At 39.8% G+C, this 20,879-nt stretch overlaps 1 protein-coding gene across 1 annotated transcript in view; it reads right to left on the reverse strand.

The window, feature by feature from the left end:
- The window catches only part of LOC105999705 (peroxisomal bifunctional enzyme-like), a 43,169-nt gene that overhangs the window by 3,657 nt on the left and 18,633 nt on the right, over positions 1-20,879 (reverse strand). The window contains exons 2-6 of the mRNA XM_013034791.1: positions 20,245-20,348; positions 13,999-14,171; positions 7,983-8,094; positions 6,827-6,931; positions 1,150-1,491 (exon numbers count right to left, since the gene is read on the reverse strand). Coding sequence (XP_012890245.1) covers positions 1,150-1,491; positions 6,827-6,931; positions 7,983-8,094; positions 13,999-14,171; positions 20,245-20,348 — 836 coding nt within the window. The remainder of the gene's footprint in view (positions 1-1,149; positions 1,492-6,826; positions 6,932-7,982; positions 8,095-13,998; positions 14,172-20,244; positions 20,349-20,879) is intronic.

The following is a 20,879-nucleotide window of genomic DNA, read 5'->3' on the forward strand; positions in this document are numbered from 1 at the left end:
GAGATCTCCTTAATGAATATTCCTTAAAATTACTCTTCACTGATATTTTTCTGTATGTCTAAATTTTACTTTTCCTACTATATTTATTGACTTTTAGCTATATTTTCCTGGTTGGAACTTAGTATTTTCTCCTTCATATTACAAATAAAAATTGTCTCAAATAACTAAAAAAAATGCAGGGCTGAGAAGTTGGCTCAGTGATAGAGTGCCTGCTTCACATGCATGAGGCCCTGGGTTCGATTCCTCAGTATCCATAAGCAGAAAAAACCTGGAAGTGGCACTGTGGCTCAAGTGGTAGGGAGCTAGCCTTGAGCTGAAGAGTTGAGGGACAGTGTCCAGGCCCAGAGTTCAAGCCCCATGACTTACAAAAAAAAAAAAAAAGAGCTGGGTGCCGGTGGCTCTGCCTGTAATCCTAGCTACTCAGGAGGCTGAGACCTGAAGATCTCAGTTCAAAGCTAGCCCAGGGTAAGAAAGTCCATGAGACTCTTATCTCCAATTAACCACTAGAAAACCAGAAGTGGCACTGTAGCTCAAGTGGTAGAGGGCTAGCCTTGAGAGCTCAGGGACAGCACCCAGGCCCAGAATTCAACAATAAAATAAAATAAAATTTAAAAAATGCTTACTGAATGTAATCAAAAAGATGTTGTAGCATTTTTAAGGGTACACAGGAGCAGCAGAAGGCTGCATCAAATAATCATTGTGGTCTTGACCTGGGTCTTGACCATGCTCCGAAGTCACCAAAAACACAGAATTCATTTCGACCTAGCTACAAGAGTGACAACCTACATCCTGAAATGTGGTCCAGATAACAATCCCTGTTGGAAAACACTGGGGTGAGAGACTCATTCAGGGAAATGGCAGGAAAGATTGAAAACAAGTCCAGTAGGAGTCATATGCACTTAGGGACTGTCCCTCACACCACTAAAGGTTAGCTCATTGCGGAAAAGCTTAGTATCTCTAGCCCTCCCATGTAAACCAAATAGAGTTCATGGTAAGGGGTGAGAATTAAGAGAACCAAGACAGCTTATGATCAATGCACTTGGATTGGCAGATGAAAATATGGTGAACCTCACATCAGACGGGCCCAAGCAAATGGTAGCATACACATGTAAAACGTGGTGAGTCCCACGAACACTCCCAGGCACTTACCAAGAACACCAACTGAAGAGATGGGTCTCCCTGAAGCTGTTTTCCAGGATGTGACAGAGGGGATTGATGCCTTATCTATACTCCTTTCTGCAGAGAAAGCATACTGCAGGGCTGTAGCTTGCCCTGACTGAAAAAGGTACTGAAACAACTTTTCTTCCTCCTTGATGCCCACTTCATAGGGATACTTCACAGAGGCCTGCACTGCATGGACACAGGTCTCCGGAGCGAGAATGCCAGGGTACTGCTTCCGCATCTTGGCAAAGGCCTCAGTGAAAATGGCGTCCATGTTGGGCAAGCTCGGAACTGTCTTGTTCAAGATTCTGCGTGGTTCCACAGGTTTATCTGGAAGGGAAAAGAAAAAGCAGAACTTTGCAAGTGGTACTTGCACTAAGGGGAATGGATTATATTATAGTAATAAGTAATAACTAGTAAATGGTTCCAATTAAATATACCAAGATATTTAAAGTAGCAGATATTTAATAGAAAATTATTATCAACATTTTGAACATCTTTTACCTTAACCTGAAAGATAGTATTAACAAAGTCAAAGCAATCTAACTCTCCTAATTCAAGCATAAAATTCAAATTCTCATTTTATTACATTGCTAAGAAGGATTTCATAAACAATGAACTATTAATCTGTCAAGAAGATTAAGTAAAGCAGTTTTTTCGTTGTTGTTGTTTTGTTGTTCATGGGGCTTGAACTCTGGACCTGGGTACTGTCCCTCTGCAGTTGAGCTCTAGGCTAGCGCTCTACTGCTTGAGCCACAGCACCACTTCTAGTTTTCTGGTGGTTTATTGGAGGTAAGAGTTTCACGGCCTTTCCTATCCAGGCTGCCTTTGAACTATGGTCCTCAGATCTCAGCCTCCTGAGTAGCTAGGATTATAGGCATGAGCCACCCAGCAAGAAAGCAGTTTTTAACTTAATATTTTAATTCAAAATAGTGTTAACTCTTTCCTAAGAGAAATAAAAACTTTTAACATCTTAGAAAGGAATACAGTGCCATACTGACAGAAAGGTAAGCAAACATCATCAGTGGAAGAAAATTTTAACAGTAAATTTTTCCAGTACTTCCAATAATTTTTCAAATTATTTTTTCAATGGCTAACTGATCTCCAACACAGCAGGATATCATGACAATAAGAGAAAGAAGAGACTTGTGAGAAAATGGGGTCAGGCTGTATTTGAACATCCACATGAAATAAATAAAAAAATACATATATAAATTATTAGATCCTGGGTTGGAGGCATGGATCATTTTGTAGAGTGCTACCCAATGAGTGGAAATATCAGGTACCAAGTTCCAGTTCCAGTCTCAGACCATAAAAAACAACAACACTTTAGATCCTTAACTAGCACCATATATGATAACTAATTCAAAATAGATCATAAAACAATTAAATATCTAAAACTATAAAATTTCTAGAAATAAACAGAGGACTGTATCTGTAAACTTAGTTTAGGCAATATCTTCTTACATGCAATGCTATAGTTATGGTTCATTGGAAGACAATAAACTTGGAAAGAGAAAAGTTAAAAGACTTTTGTACATCCAAGAGCACTGTTAAGGAAAGGAAATGAAGATCCACAGAGTAGGAAAAATATTTTAGTGACAGTAAGTATGTTACCCTTTAAATGTCTATTTCCTAACCACAGAACCTATGAATACATAAAACTTCTGTGACAAAGGAAATTTGTAGGTGAGTTTAAGATGAAATACTTTGAGATAGGAAGATGACCCTATATGAGCTGAGTGGCCCAATCTAATCACAAATGTGACAACAGAGATCCAACAAGTAGCTCTAGATAGGTACAATAGAAGAAGGAATCCTCCTCTGGCAACAGCATAGCTTTTAACATGGCAGATACAATCAAGAACCAAGGTGTGTGGTGACCTCTAAAGCCAGGAACCACCTTCAGATTCCACACCTCAAGAACACGAAGCAGACTCCACAATGCAAGGTACTCACTTCTACTAACAACCAAATAGGCAGAGAATAGGTTCTCCATGGAAGATTCAAGAAAGAGTCTATCAGTCAACAGAAAGGTTTTGTGTCAATGAAGGCTCTACCAAACATCTAGCGCACAACTGTAAGACTAAATTCATGTTATTGAAATGGCCTCGCATGTGGTGATCTATCAATACATTTTTCAAATGTCAAAAACGTCAGCAGAGCAGTGCTCTCTGGTGGCTCATAACCTACAATCCTTTACAATCCTAGCTACATGGAAGTCTGAAAGTAAAGGGATTGGAATTTGAAGCTAGCCTATGCTGAAAAATTTGAGAGAACCTATCTCAAAAATAACTAGCAGCCAGGTGCTGGTGGCTCACGCCTGTAATCCTACCTACTCAGGAGGCTGAGATCTGAGGATCGCAGTTCAAAGACAGCTGAGGCAGGAAAGTCTGTGAGACTCTTTTCTCCAATAAACCACTAGAAAACTGGAAGTGGCGCTGGGCTCAAGCAGTAGGGCGCTCGCCTTGAACTGAATAGCTGAGGGACAGTGCCGAGGCCCAGAGTTTAAGCCCCACAACTGACAAAAACAAACAAACAAACAACAACAACCAAAAAAACCTAGCATACCAGGCACTGATGGCTTACACGTGTAATCCTAGCTACTCAGGAGGCTGAGATCTGAGGATCATGGTTTTAAGCCAGCCCAGGTGGGAAAAATTCATGAGACTCTTAAATAAACCACTCAGAAAAACCAGAAGTGGCGCTGTGGCTCAAGTGGTAGACTGCTAGCCTTGAGCTGAAGAGCTCAAAGAAAGCGCCCAGGTTCAGAGTTCAAGCCCCATGACCAACAACAACAACAAAAAACTAGCAAAAGTCTGGGCTAGCGGCATGGCTCAATTGGGAGAGAGCCAGCCTAGAAAGTGACAGGCCCTGAATTCAAATCAGAGGACTGTATCTGTGACCTTGGGTTAGGCAATATCTTCTTATATACAATGCCATAGTTATGGTTCATTGGAGAAAAAGGCCAATCCACTTGGAATCAGAAAAGTTAAAAGACTTTCTGCACTTCCAAGAGCACTGTTAAGGAAGGGAAAGTAATTTCCCCTGTACTAGGGGGAAAATGTATGCCAGTATTTTATACAAATGGCTACAAAGTACATTTTAAAACCCTCAATATCACTAATGATAATGGAAAGGCAAATGAAAGCCAGAATGAATGTGCCACAAGCCTCAAAGTATTAAGGTATTATTTCTTGGATTTGATTATAAAAAGATTCTGACTTCTCTTTCTCACCCTTTCTTCCATTCACAATCTGATGGGAGCCCCCTGTCAGGCTGTGAGCTGCCCTGTGGTAAAGTCCAAGTGGCAAAGAACTGAAAGAGAATCTTTAGACAGCCATCAAAGAACGGAGACCCTTGGTCCTCCAGCACCTAAAGAACTGAATCCTCCTCCAACCCCTTGAAGCTCAGGAGCAGATCCTCCCCCAGGCAGCTTTAGGATCCCACTTGCAGTCAATGGCTATGAGTCTCAATTGAAGCTTTGTGTGAAATCCTAAAACCAGAGGACTGGCTAACCTCGCCTGCACTCCTTACCTGCAGAAATTGACAAATGCTTGGTTTTTAAACCTAAATGTTGGAAATAATCATTATGTTACTGTAGCTAATAAACACAACCCCACTCAAAAGCTATAATGAAGACAGAAATACCAAGCACTAGAGAAACTAGAAACCTCCTATATTACTTCTGAGAATGGAAAACAGTACTTCACTTTGGGAAACTGTAGTTTCTTAAATAAACATGAACTTAATATGTTCAAACTAGCATTTTCACTTCTAGAAATCTAAGAGAAATAAAATATCTGTACAATAGATGTATACAGGTATTCAGAGCAACATTACTCATGATAACAAAACCAGAAACAATGCAGATGTCTACCACCTGCTGAATGGATAAAGAAAACATGGAATAACCATACCATAGAATACTATTCATCCGTACAAAGTACTAAACTATTGATACAGGTGGCAATATACAGGAGCTCAAAGCATGCAGTCTAAAAGAAGCCAAATGCAAAAGACTGCATGTAATACCTGACATTTATATATCAAATGCCCAGAAAAGGCAAATGAATAGAGACAGAAAGAAAACCATTGTTCTTCCCAGGTCTGGGGTGGGAATTAGCTGTAGTTGGTATGAAGAAACTATTTGTGAGAGTCAGCAAGTTTCAAGACTGATTTATTGGACATAGGTGTGCTGGCTCCTGTCTATACTCCTAGCTGTTCAGGAGGCTGAGGTCAAGGGGATCACAGTTCAAGGTCAGCCTGGTCACATGGTTCACAATACCTGTTCTCAACCAACAGATGAGCATGCTTGTCACCTCAGCTACTAAGGTGACACATACTGAGAGGCTGAGATCAGGAGGATTATGGCCACAGGCCAGTCTAACAAAAACATTCACAGACTTCCTTTTTTTTTTTTTTTTTGTCGGTTGTGGGGCTTGAACTCTGGGCTTGGGCGCTGTCCCTCAGCTCTTCAGCCCAAGGCGAGCGCTCTACCACTTGAGCTACAGCGCCACTTCCGGTTTTCTGGTGGTTTATTGGAGATAGGAGTCTCACGGTCTCTCCTGCCCGGGCTGGCTTTGAACCGCGATCCTCAGATCTCAGCCTCCTGAGTAATCACAGGCGTGAGCCACCAGCGCCCGGCCTCAGACTCCATCTTTTGTGTTTTACCAAGCCATCAAATAAAGTTAAACAGAGTATAACATTTTTTTTATATATATAAAAAAAGACTCAGCAGTACCTATATAGTAAAAGGCAAGGGTGGGTAGGTCGGTATTCGCTCTCCAGAAAAACAGGAAGGACTGAGACTAAGCAACGATTAAACAAACTTTTAAATAAATGACTTAATTCCTTGGCCCTCTCACATTAGTTGTGTCTTAAGCCTGGAAGGTATTTTAAGGCAGAAGTTTATTCAAGTTTTGATAAGACAAGCGAAATACACTTCTAAAGGCAAAAGATGATTCTTACTGAAAAGAATTCTTACTGAAAAGAATGGGATCACTCCTCTATTTCAACCCTACTTCTTTTTTTTTTTCTTTTTCTTTTCTAGTCCTGGGGCTTGAACTCAGGTCTTGGGCCCTATCCTTGTGCTTCTTTTTGCTCAAAGCGAGCGCCACAGTGCCACTTCCAGCCTTTTCTGTTTATGTGGTACTAAGGAATCAAATCCAGAGTTTCATGCATGCAAGGCAAGCACTCTACCACTAAGCCACATTCCCAGCCCTCAACTCTATTTCCTAACTTGAGAAATACATATAGGGTAAAAATTCCAAAGCATGGAATGACAAGCTATAAAACCCCTCCTTTCAAATGCTTCAGCTAGATGATCAGCACCATACCCTGAGAGCCATTTCATTTTCTATGAATCCTTTATGGAAACGTTTTAAGCATAGACTAACATACACAGTCATTCAATCTCTACATTTATAAAATTTGATTGCATTGACACTTGTTATACCATTGGCAACCCCAAGATATGCAGTGATGCTTTCTTCACTAAATTATACAATATATAATAGAGTTCATATCATGACAGTACATTCCTCTTTACCATCTGTCACATTCTATCACGTGGACAATGCAGAAGATACTTAAGGAGCGCCACATTCCAATGCAACCTGAGCTTGTTTCCAATACTATGATACATCTATTATTGGCTTCTTACCAACAATTTGCTGGGCAAATTGGATTGCTTCTTCAAGCACATCTGAGTTCACCACTTTATCCACAATGCCCATCTTGAGTGCTTCACCTGCCAAAATATGCCTTCCTAAAACAAAAGCAAAGAACACAAAGAACAATGTGAGATAGAAGCAGAGCACTGCTTTCTCTTGGACACTGGAAGGCTATCTCGAAGTACTAACACGAAGAAGACCACTCGCACTACTGCAGGAGAAAGATCACTGCAGACATGGGCAGAAAACTTGGATTCCAGTGGCAGTTCAATTTTCATGGTCACAGTGACTGTGGGGCCTGGCGCCAGAACCACAATTTCCTTACTGATAAATGGGAGGAATTGTGCCTGCCTCTGTAATTCTGAGCATGAGGTGAAAGTAATAAATTCTCCTTCTAGCCTGTAAATCTCTAAAGAAGCACTTTGTATAGAACGAATCTCTTCAAGAATCAGATAATAAAAGTAGTACTAACACTGTACACCACAGACTGCAGCTGATTTTAAAGAGTCCCCACACTAAAACAGTTGGCAAAGTATCAATTAAGGTAACATTATATAAAATACAATCAAAATTATGTAGTATAAATGGGGGAGACCAGCAAAAATAAAAGATGTGTGTATGTAGCTAGTAACCATTTTTTAATTGCCTGTTCTAGGGCTCAAACTCAGGACCTGGGAACGACCCCAAGCTTTTTGTTCAAGGCTCACATTCTACCACTTGAGTCATAACTCCACTTCAAGTTTTATTGGGAAATTGGAAATAAGAGTCTTAAGGACTTTCCTTTCAGGCATGGCTTTGAACCTAGATCCTCAGAACTCAGACTTCTGAACAGTTAGGATTACAGGCATGAGCCACCCTCGCCTCACTATAGCTCATATCTTAATACTTGGGAAGTGAGTATTTTAGTAAGTTCTGATTTTTACTTGTGTTAAAAAAGGCTTGCATATGGGATCTTGAAACTTGAAATCTGGAAAGTGCTCAGAGAAGGTACTGTTTCTATTTTATGGGCAAGAAAATAAAATTAAAAAGAAAGAAGTTAAAGCACCCCTACTGTTATGTGAGTAGGAAGGGGCCAACCCAGGGTGCTTCTAGGTGCTGGGACCTTCCTCACATTGATCTAGACATGTGCCCAAAGTGTATACTGACCTGAGGTTATCAAGTCAAGTGCAGCAGGAAGTCCAATAAGTCTGGGGAGAAGCTGGGTTCCTCTTGCAGCAGGAAGGACTCCCAGAGTGACTTCTGGGAAACCAATCTCAGTCTATCAGACATTGAAGTAGAAAGCCCATTACAATGAGATCACATGTTCACAGTGAAGACAAGCACCTCCCAGGATCTCCTATACCTCAGAACATGTTTCATTGAACTCAGCCTGACTTCCCACAGCGCACATCAGTGTATGTCCTATTCTTTGATGAACAGAATAATCAAGGCTTTGCTCAGTGTTCATTCTCAAACACATCCCCAGCTTCTGGCAACTTGATTCTCTTTAGTCTAACTTGACTGTGTCAGACAACAAAATTAGAACTTACAAACAACTTATTCAAGTCACTGCAGGAGCCAGAAAGCACAAGAAAGTGAAGAAGAAACCCAGAAAATGGGGCAGAATATTGACAGATTATAAGTTTGTTTTTTTTGGGGGGGGTTGGGGTCCAGTCATGGGGCCTGAACTCTGGGCCTGGGCGCTGTCCCTCAGCTCTTCAGCTCAAGGCTAGCGCTCTACCACTTGAGCCATAGCACCACTTCCAGCTTTTTTCTTTTTGCTTATGTGGTGCTGGGGAATGGAACCCAGGGCCTCATGCATGCAAGGCAAGCGTTCTACCACTGAGCCACTTTCCCAGCCCAGATTATAAGTTTTATATAGGACTTGTACCAGGTGTACATAAAGAACTTTTACAACTCAACAATGAAATGTTAATCATTAAAAATGGGCAAAGGATCTAAATAGACAAGTCTCTATAAAAATGGGGTATGAATCACCAATGAGCACATGAAATATCATTAGATAAAAGAAGAATGCATGGTGCCTCACACCTGTAATCCTAGCTATTCAGGAGGCTGAGATCTGAGGATCATGGGTCAAAGCCAGTCCGGGCAGGAAAGTCTGTGAGACTCTTATCTCCAATAAACCACTAGAAATCCGGAAGTGGTGCTATGGCTCAAGCGGTACAGCACTCGCCTTGAGATGAAGAACTGAGGGACAGCGCCCAAGCCCAGAGTTCAAGCCCCATGACCGACAAAAAAAAAAAAAGAAAAAAGGAGAATGCAAATTTAAACTACCTGTGATACAATTTCAAATGCACTGTAATAAATATGTATTTTAAAGAGACAATCACAGGTGTTTGAGAGGATATGAAGACAAAATCCTTACACATTGCATTCCCACATTCCCACATTGCTGGTGGGAATGCTTAATAATGCAAACAATTTGGAGAATGACTTGGCAGTCCTTCAAAGGGTAAACACAGAGTGGGTTACTCTACCGTCCACCAAAGCTATGGTCAAGTATAAACCGAGAACAAGGAAAATATATACCCAGCAAAAGCACATGTGCAGCAACAGTACAAAACAGTAGGAAGAATCTCAAATGACCATCAACTGGCGAAAGGATAAAGAAACTATGTATATCCTTAGAATGAAAGACAGAGCCATAGACTGGAACAATGAACTGAATAATGATTCATTATGGACGAACCTAGAAAACATGCTAAGTGAAAGCAGGCAGTCCCAGAAGACCCCATATGATATGGTCCATCTAAATAAATTACTGGGAACAGGCCAATCGGGTGATAGGGAAAAGGTCTCCTGGTAGTCTAGGACTGGAGGAGAAGAGGATGGAAGGTTCCCATTGAAGGAGTTGACATTCCTCTGGAACGATCAGCTGTTTAAAATTGACTGTGGGCATGCATTTCAGTGAATAGAACTGCATGCCACAGAATGAGGCACGTTACATAGGTATATTTTGTCACAATAAAGATGTAAGTGTACATGAAAACCTAGGCAGCAACCTTAGTCCAGATAGGAGCGTGACCTTGAGGCCTTACCACACTGCCGTCTCTGCCCAGTGAAAAGTGGATGAGGCTCTGCCCACCATTTACAGTCCCAAAAGGAGGAAGAGGATGAGGGGGAAAAGGAGGAGGAATAGCAGCAGTAGCAGCTAGGTACCCTGACTGTTATACAAATAGTTTGCACATACTTTGGGTATTTGAAGCTTATTTTACAAAAGTTTTCCTAACAATCAATCACCCCTGTTCCCATTGTTTTTCCTCCAAAGGCACACATATGCTGCTAGTTGTGCACATCTCCACTCACTCTGTAGAAGGTCATAGAGAAAGGGACATAGGAAAAGTGAACTTAGGATATACATGTGTTGACATGAGCTTTTACAAAAAATTTAAATGATAAGCAAATGATTAAATTATGGAATAGGTGAAGCATTAATATGAAATGCTTGAGCTCAGAAATGATTCTAATTTTAGAGTTTTGGTTTTTATTTAATGTTATTTAATGTACACGCTCAATGAAATTATCCTGGGAAAGGATGCAAGCCTAAAGACAATTCATTTATGCTCCATATCAGCTTTATACCCATAGCCTAGAGGTAATTTCATATAGGAGTTTGAGTATGCCTGCTTTTTAAATGTGACCCATCACAGAAGTAGGTGTGCTTCACCACTTGTGGTGTCCTTCAGAAGATTTGGATTTTGGAGCATTTAGGATTTTGGGTGTTCGGATTAGGGAGACACAGCCTGCCTAATCTGTATGCTGAAAAATCATATAGCTCATTATCATGGCTATGGTGGCTCACATTTTTTTTGGTAGCATGTAAGTCTTTACTGATTGTTTTTCTTTTTTTTCTTTTAATTTTATTTGTGAACATGCTGTACAGAGGAGTTACAATTACATGGGCAGGATAATGCGTACATTTCTTACCAAGCATTGCTGCCTCCTCCTTTGTTTACCCTTCACATCCCTTCCCAGCCTCCCCCCTCCCCCCCAATCCCAATCCTTCTCCTTCCTCCCCTTCCCCCCCCCCCCCCCGCACCGACGTTGTAAAGCTCGTTTTGGACATGACAACTTGTACTTCTCATTGTTGCAACAGGTCCACCTGTATCCTTAAACAACTGGTTTTTCCCCATCTCCTCCACAAGTTATACTGACATCAAATATAGTGAAAGCAGGGGTTATACTGTGGGGGAGGGACATACAAAGCAACAAAGAGATAATCTTATAAATGCGTTAGAAACACATGCATGAAAGAAAAAAACATTAAAGTACACATCTAACGGTTCATTTTCCTGACATCACATTATCTGACCTTTTCCGCTGGACTCATACATATACTAGATATTACAAATAAGGGAAACCATGGGACCTATGTTTCTTTGGGCCTGGCTTACTTCACTTAATATAATTTTTTCCAAGTTTTTCCATTTCCTAACAAATGGGGCAATGTCATTCTTTCTGATGGAGGCATAGAATTCCACTGTGTATATATACCACATTTTCTTGATCCATTCATCTACTGAGGGGCATCTGGATTGGTTCCATATCTTAGCTATGGTAAATAATGCTGCAATAAACATAGTTGTGCTGGTAGCTTTAGTGTGGTCTTGTTTGTAAACATTTGGGTAAATGCCCAAAAGTGGGATTGCTGGGTCATAGGGGAGTTCTATGTGAAGTCTTTTGAGGAACCTCCATACTGCTTTCCAAAGTGGTTGAACAAGTTTACATTCCCACCAACAATGAAGTAAGGTTCCTTTCTGTGGTGGCTCACATTTTTATGAGGAGTATAACTAGGATGGTGATTCAGGCCTCTTGGGCATAAATATAAGATCACATTCTTAAAAAATAACAAAAGCAAAAAGAGCTGGGTATATGGTTTAAGTGGTAAACCCCCTCCCTAGTATGTCCTAGGCACTAAGTTCTAACCCAGAGACTCATGACTGTCATCTCAACTTGGAAGGTAGAGACTGAGAGACTGCAGTTCCAAGGCAGCCAAGGCAAAAAATTAGAGGAAGAGATTAGGACTGTGGCTTAGTGGTAGAGTGCTTGTCTAACATGCATGAAGCCCTGGTTTCAATTCCCTAGCCCCACATAAACAGAAAAAGCAGAAAATGGCACCGTGGTTCAAGTGGTAGAGTGCTAGCTGTGAACAAAAGAGGCTCAGGGACAGTGCCCTGGTCCTGAATTCAAGCTCCAGGACTGGCAAAAAAAAAACACTTTTGCAGGGACTAACTCATCTCAACAAATAAGCTGTGTGTGGTGGTGGTATACTCCGGTAATACGAGGGCAATGGTGCCTAAATGTGAGCCACTATCTGAAAAAATAACTAAAGACTTAAAAAAAACCTACTATATTTGATAAATGTTTCCTTAAAGGGGCAGAAAACAGAAATATAAAGGACTAGTTTTTATATACTATTGAAATTAACTTGTATTCACCAGAGCCATATTCTTATAAATTAAGACATGGGTCACAATTACCAAGGTCATGACCTCTAGGCAAATATGTGTGTGTGTGTGTGTGTGTAATATATATGTATATATTAAAAGACTACAAGAGGATTAGTGGGTCCACTAGAATATATATCTCCTTAAGACAAATAGAAGTAGTAATGGAGTACCTGAGGAAGAAGATACGCAACACAGAAAACAAACAGTAAGAGGGAAGAACTCAGTTTTTCTATCTCTGTAAATATACCAAATACACTTGTATGCTAAACTGTCAAATTAAAAGGCAGAGGTGGGCCTGGCCTTAATGGTTCATACCTATAATCCTAGCCACTCAGTATGCTGAGATCTGTGAATTGAGCCCAACCAGGAAAGTCCTTAAGCTCTAACAAGTAAACAGTCAGAAATAGAGGTATGGCTCAAGCAGAAGAGTACTAGCTTTAAACAAAAAAAGGTCAGGAACAGCACCTAGGTCCTGAGTACAAACACTAATACTAGCACCTACATTCCAGTTCACACATGCCCATTGGTATACACGTGCATGCGCGCATGCGCGCATACACACACACACACACACACACACACACACACACACACACAAGAAATTGGCAGAAAAAGAATCACATAGCACTATAAACTAAATATAATAAAATCCCAAATATTGTTTTTTTAAAAAAACAATGTCAAGGGCTGGGAAGTTGGCTCAGTGGTAGAGCGCTTGCCTTGCATGCCTGAGGCCCTGGGTTCGATTCCTCAGCACCACATAAGCAGAAAAAGAAAAAACCCGGAAGTGGCGCTGTGACTCAAGTGGTAGAGTGCTAGCCTTGAGCTGAAGAGCTGAGGGACAGCGCCCAGACCCAGAGTTCAGGCCCCACGACCGGACCCCGCCCCCCCAAAAAAAAACAATGTCAAAAGAAAAGAAAACCTTAATGGAAAGATGTTGTCTAAGAAGACCAGAAGAAAATAGTGGCTCATGGGGCTGGGAAGGTGGCTCAGTGGTAGAGCACTTGCCTTGCATGCATGAGGCCCTGGGTTCAATTCCTAGCACCACATAAGCAAAAAGAAAAAAGCCGGAAGTGGCGCTGTGGCTCAAGTGGTAGAGTGCTAGCCTTGAGCTGAAGAGCTGAGGGACAGCGCCCAGGCCCAGAGTTCTGGTCCCACGACCGGATCACCCCCCCCCAAAGAAACAAAATAATGGCTCATGAAGAAATTCCAGATCTATGCAGGGGGGAGGGGGTGAGAATGCATTCATTCCTTAATATAAGTGTCATCATATAAGTGCCCCTCAAAGCACTTGGTACATTCCAGGACAAACACACATGCTTCTTGCTGGCTGCTCACAGCTGATCTGCTTATATTAATAGTTTTGTGTGGCCCATGAGTAGTGTTAGAAATATCCAAGTGGCACATGACATAAAAGTGATTCCCAAGCTGAGAGAAAGAGAGAGAAAGAAACAGTGTTGGAGAGGGGAGAGGAGAGAGGTAGAAAGAGACACAGATACAGAGACAGAGCTCAGAGCAGTCTTCTTACCAACCTCTACATCTGAACAAGCTCTGCCCTATTATATCATAGCCTAGCACCAGTGCTGGACATATCTGAGACTTGTTAGCCAGCAAACTACCACTAAAACTATCACCTCTGATTGATCTTTATGACAATACTTCTCTAAGAAAAATCCCCAAACCAACCCTACATGCACCTCAGTGGTTACCTCTGCATGTGCAACTCTATAGTGACAGCCCAAGGCCAGCTCCAGTCCCCCTCCTAAAGCCACGCCTTCAATAGCTGCCACCACAGGCTTCTTAGTTCTCTGTAGTTCATCTACTACACTTCCCAATCTGATGCCAGAGTAGCCAGGATTGCTGAAGTTACGGATATCAGCACCTGAAGAACACAAACACAAAAGGAGAGTTTTCTGGTTTGAACTCTATTCACAGTAAGAGAACTGATCACTTTTTTCTTTTTCTTTAAAGATTTCTTATGATCAGATATTAGTTTACAAGAGGGGCTTACTGTAGCATTTCCATATACACACAATGTACCCCATAAAACTGATTTCTTCCATCAGTCTTCATTACCTCCAACCTCCCCTGATTTCATTGTTCTGTCTTCATAAATGGAAATAAAGTACTTCATCCATATTCATCTTCATTCACTCTCTCCATTTGTCCTTCCTACCTCTGTCAATTTCCCACCCCACCCCAGCCTGTTTTACCCTTGACCCCAGGAGACACTTCCATCCATAGATGTAGACATGCCCTGGGAAATGTAGGATTAAATATAAGAATACTCTTCAAATTTTACCATGAATCCTACAGCCTTCTTTTTTTCTTTTCTTTTTTTGTTGGTTGTGGGGCTTGAACTCTGGGCCTGGGCGCTGTCCCTCAGCTCTTCAGCTCAAGGCTAGCCCTCTACCATTTGAGCCACATCACCACTTCAGGCTTCTTCTGCTTATGTGGTGCTGAGGAATCGAACCCAGGACCTCATGCTTGTAAGGCAAGCACTCTACCACTGAACCACCTTCCCAGCCCCATAAGATCTGTGAATTCTTAGGATAAAGAGCAACTCTAATAGTAGGGAATTTAAAAGTCTAGGAAAGAAGAATAGGGTTCTTTGATTAAGACCATCATTCTGAGATCGAGTCATTGTTTTGATGACTTTATCATCCCAATTCACTCAATTTCACTATGTAGCTTTCTTAAGAGCATAAGTAATTACAATACAAAACTACAAGGTAAAATGCATATGTAGTTATGAGTGATATGTTATATAACCAGCCAAGATTGATTGTAGATCTTTTATGAGTAAGTAACAAAATTTCTTACAAAAATAAGACAGGCAGCTGTGTGCCTGTAATCCTAGCTACTCACAAGGCTGAGATCTGAGGATCATGGTGTGAAGCCAGTGTAGGTAGCAAAGTCCATGAGACTCTTATCTCTAACTAATGACCAAAAAGCTAAAAGTGGACCTATGGCTTAAATGGTAGAGCACTAGCGTTGAGCACAAAAGCTCAGGGACATCATCCAGTTCGTGAGTTCAACCTTTAGGATCCCAGACCCCTCCACAAAGATATATAAATAAACAAACAAACAAACAGGCAGTATGGAAAAATTCAAAACATACATAATATCATAAAATATGACAATCACATTAGTATCGATATCACAGAGAGAGTACCTGAAGATTTGGATGAAGTTTTTTGTATTTATATATATATATAAATATATACATATATATATATATCATTTTTGGTTTTGAATTAGTTATTGAATCTTTTTGCTTCAATACATATATTAAATGACTGACATGAGAACAAAATAAAAGTTTACTTTATATTTAAACTTTGAGAAGCTAATGAAAAATTTCATATTTTCCTGTTTTCATATGACCTTTATATAGTAATCATTTCCCTGAAACAAATAAACATACATATTTAGTTCCTGGAATTTGAACTCAGGACCTCAAGCTTGCTTGGCTGGCATTCTAATGCCTTTAGCCCAGCTTTTTGCTCCTTATTTTAAAGATGGAGTCCTGTCTGCCTCAACTACTTTTAAATTATGACCCTCCTGATCTAAAGTTCCTTGATTAGCTAGAATTGCAGGTGTGAGCACCAGTACCCAGCTCATTATATATCCTTTAATAACAGTAAGCTTTGTACAAGTTTAAAAATTAAGTATTTTATATTTGGCTTATTTATCTACTTTCCTTTTTCTTTTTACTACATGTTCCTATCTAGCATCAATCTGAGATGATCTTTTTTAAAAACAAATTCTCACCAATCTATATATTTAAGTCTGTAGCCCAGGACTTGTTTTCTGTTGTTTTACTTTTTTTTTCTTCTAGGAAAATAAAATCAGCTCCAGTTGGATCCTTAGGCCTATTGTTCCAGAAGTTTTACAATAAAATGGTTTTTCATGACTAACAGTAATGAACATTTATTGAATAAGTACAACAGGCACTGGAGTTCCATATATTTTTTCATTTAATTTCCATAAAACTATGTTAACGGCTTTAAGATGTTAACTAATTCATTAAGACATATGGTTAATAATTCACAGAATAAGTGTTTCAATCAGCCAGTTTGACTACAAAACCTGTTTTTTTTCTTTTTCTTATATTCACTCCCTTTTCTCTTTCTCTTTTCCTTTTCATTCTCCCTTCCCTTCCCCTTTTCTTTCTTTTTTGAGATAAGGCCTTGCTATGTGGAAGGCTGTTATCAAACCCACAATCCTTTCCTCGGTATCTTAAGTGCTGAGAATATAGGCCTGTGCAACCATGTATGGCCCTCATACAAAGCCTAATACTGTACTTACCACATATAATGAAGATTATTATCCCCAATTGTCAGAAACTAAGGTACAAATAAGAATACGGTGATTTCAGTTTTTCTATTGCTTGTGTTTTTGAAACAGAGTCTCACTATATAGCCTAGGCTGGCTTTGGAGCTCCAGCTCCTGCCCATCCTGAGTAATGAAATCACTCCTAGTGTGACTTCAAGTGTAATGATTTCAGGACATAGAAATTCCATTATTTTTTAATGTGGATTTCACATCAGCCCAAAATACTAGACTCTTAGTTCTAGTAAATTTCTGATAGATTTTCTTTTTATACAAACAAGACATCATGTGAATAAGGATGTTTTATCTTCCTTTTCAATCTTCAGACCTTTAACTTACTTTAACTTCGCTTTCTAACTTACTAGACAAGGTAGGGCCTCAAATCCAATGTGAAATAGAAATCTGGTGATTGTAATCTGTCTTCTCATCTTCTTTTCTCTTAAGGAATGCTTTCAATTTAATACTTCTTTCAAGTAGGTTTTTGGGAAAAAAAATAGGTATGGTTAGTCTAACTACAATGTTCAGTCCTGTATCTGTTAACTAATCAATTACATTTTAAAGTCATGTCAAATGCTGTGAAATATATTTTCCTGAATCTATTGAAATAACCATGAAAATTCTGTTTAATCTCAATAGAATGAGACACACTCAGGCGGCTGAGATCTGAGTATCACGGTTCAAAGGGAGCCTAGTTAGGAAAGTCCATGAGATTCTTATCTCCAGTTAACCACCAGAAAATCAGAAGTATCACTATAGCCCAAAGTGGTAGAGTGCTAGCCTTGAGCAAAAGAGCTCAGAGACAGTGCCCAGGTCCTGAGTTTAAGCCCCACAACTGCCCCCACCACCACCACCAAAAACAAAAAAAAAAGAGGTCATATTGGAAAGGAGATGGGTCTATGTAGCATCAGGAAATTTAGATGGAGCCATAGGGAAAAGGCCATGTGAAGACAGAAGCAGAGACTGGAGTCAGGTACTGACAGGCCACGGATTGCAATCACCCCAAGAAGAGGGAAAGAATTCTTCCAAATGCCTTGGGGAAGAGTGGAATACAAACTTCTGCCTTCAGAACTACAAAACAATAGATTTCTGCCATATGAAAACACTCAATTTGTGGAAATTTCACATAGAAATTTAATATAGAAAGGGTCTGTCTCTTCCTCTCTGTCCCATACTTGAAAGGGGTCATATTATAGAGTGAAGAGAGGGAATGCAGCCTGGAATTCACAATCCTACTGCCTTATTCTATGAAATACTGGGAATTATAGTCCAGGCAAGTCTCTTCTCTGTTTTAATTCTCTAGAACATTTGTGCAAAATTTTCCTTCACTTTATAATACTGCTTGTCAGTGAAGCCATTTGGCCCTGAAATTTCCTGAGAGATATTTTTGATTACCGATTGCATTTTTACAGACATATGTGGAGTTTAATTTCTCCTTGTATTATTTTAGAAGAGCTACATTTGTCTCCTCCTTCATAGTGTTTCCATTATCCTTTTTCTTGATGACAGCATCTACAGTGTTAGCTTTCTGATCATTCCTTGTAAAACATTCACTTTGTTGGAAATCTGGGTACATTATTGTGCCTTCCATTTTTTTAACCTCTTCAGAGATCTTAAGAACCAATATTTGACATCATTGATCCTTTTGATTCACATTAGTATTTTTAAGTATTTCTTTCCTCATTATTTCCTTAATTTACTATATTTGTCTATTTTCCAATGTGTTTTGTTAACTGCATCATATGGTGCTGCACCCATTGTCATTATCTTTTACCTTTCTTTTTTTTTGTTGTTGTTGGTCATAGGGCTTGAACTCTGGGCCTGGGTCTCTCCCTGAGCTCTTCAGCTCAAGGCAAGTGCTCTTCCACTTGAGACATAGCACCACTTTCAATTTTCTGGTGGTTAACTGGAGATAAGACCCCTAGGGACATTCCTGTCTGGGCTGGCTTTGAACCACGATCCTCAACTCTCAGCCTCCTAGTAGCTAGTATTAAAGACGTGAGCCACCAGTGGCTGGCTTATCTTTTACCTTTCTCATATAGTAGGTGAAATCTAAATTTTCTGCTTTTACTTCAGCTACATCTCTCAGGTTTTATATTTCCTAAACTCCATAGTGATTTTTCACTTGATTTAGAGATTAGAAATGAAGTTAACATAAATGTAAGCAAGTTTCTACTTGTAATTTTGTTATTAATTTCCAGCTTTAGGCACATTGTTTTCAGAGAATATTATTCTAAGTGAAAATTATTGAGACAAGGGTGGATAGTCCAGTACTGGTTAACTTTTCTAAACTCTTTAGATGTGTTTGAAAAGAATGTGTATTTTCCAGTTAGTGAGTTTATTGTTCCAGATAAGCCCACTAAGTCAAATGTGATCATTACTAATGTTTTTTCTAGAATGATGCTTTTTTCCTGTGACACGAACTCTTATTACATTTTCTCTACTACTTGATAAAAAAATTTCAGGGTTGGGGCTGGGAAGGTGGCTCAGTGGTAGAGTGCTTGTCTTTCATGCATGAGGACCTGGGTTTGATTCATCAGCACCATATAAGCAGAAAAAGCTGGAAGTGGCGCTGTGGCTCCAGTGGTAGAGTGTTAGCCTTGAGCTGAAAAGCTGAGGGACAGCGCCCAGGCCCAGAATTCAGGCCCCACGATCAACTGAAAAAAAAACAAAAACATTCAGGGTTGGAAGCATGCCTCAATTGATGGAATACTAGCCAATACTGAAAGTGTCAGGTTCCAAGTTCGAGTATGGTGTAGTGCCAGAAAAAAAAAATCAGTTTCTCCATATTTCCAGTGCCTCAGTTCATCTCTCAATATCATCACCATCTTAGGCCTCAAAATTAAGTTTCCAAATAGTCAGAAAGCCATTTCAGAGCAGGGTAACCATGGCACTTTATTTTAATCTTTCTTATTTGAAAATGGGAGGATTGTAGGAGCTAGTGAGAGTTAAAATATAAAGTGTATAATAAAGTGTATAAATATACCACATTTTGCATTTGAAATAATAAGTTAATTTACATTGATTTATATTCATGAAGCCAACATCTGTGATTTTTCAGGTTACCATTAACATACCTCAAATACCTCTGGTATGGCCCAATTCACTAGGCATCCATTTCCATGCGAGAGTTATTAAAGGGTTTAATACATTCATTCAGCAAAAAGAAAGACACTGTAAAACCTTACTCAATGAATCACCACTTCAGATACTCCTGCTGTATCTTTTAATTTACACACAATGACCCAATGTAGCATGGCATGGTTACCCACTTCTGAGATGGGTGCCCCTCAGAAGGACACTGAACTCTACTTTAAGATTCTGAGAATTAAACATTAAAGTCTTACAGGGATGCTCAGGTGAGATTATCTCCTTTAATCTCACAAATAACACACACAAAAACGTTGGAAGCACAGCCATCAAGCCCAGATTTCAATGTCCTGCAAAAGCCAAACTAAACTTTAGGTGTCTTGGGAGAGACCTGTCTAATCACCCACCATGTTTCTCACTCCCACTCTCGTGTCCATATCTGTTATGCTAAGTTCTCATGCACGAGACACCTAGTACACAACTAATCAAAGTCTATGCCTGTATCTTAGAGACAGTGGGAAAGGGTTAGTTACCTGCAGAGAATTTTCCACCGGATCCAGAAATTACAATGGCTTTTATTGTATGGTCTGACATAGCTTTCTGTAGACCTTCTTTTATTCCATGGAGTACAGCCACACTAAAAGGAAAGAAATTATATGATGCAAGCTAGTCAAAATTAAATTGCTACCATTTAGAGGTTTTATGTTGCCTAATTTTGAACAAGTAAGCACACATACACAAGGGACACAAGCTCAAAAGATTATTGTCATGGAGGTTTTCACCCTTTATTCAACCAATAATATAGTGTCATTAGTTTAAATAAACCAATTTGGTTTTGAGGAGCATGAATTCAGGGCCTAGGTGCTGTCCCTGAAATTTTTTGCTCACAGCTATGCTCTGCCACTTGAGCCACAGCTTCATTTCTGGCCTTTGTTGGTTAATAGGAGATAGAAGTGTTATGGAGTTTTCTGCCCCAGCTGGCTTTGAACTGCAATACTCAGATTGCAGCCTTCTGAGTAGCTGGGTCCATAGGTATGAGCCACTGGCATCTGGATAATAAAGCTACTTTTAAGGCAATATCAATTTATTTTACTTTGCTCTAACTTAACATTTGCATTAACAATTTAAAAAAATATATACCTTCTATGGGCTGCACAAGTAATTATCT

The sequence above is a fragment of the Dipodomys ordii genome, unplaced genomic scaffold (genome assembly GCF_000151885.1).
Source record: "Dipodomys ordii isolate 6190 unplaced genomic scaffold, Dord_2.0 Scaffold196, whole genome shotgun sequence".
NCBI lineage: Eukaryota > Metazoa > Chordata > Mammalia > Rodentia > Heteromyidae > Dipodomys > Dipodomys ordii.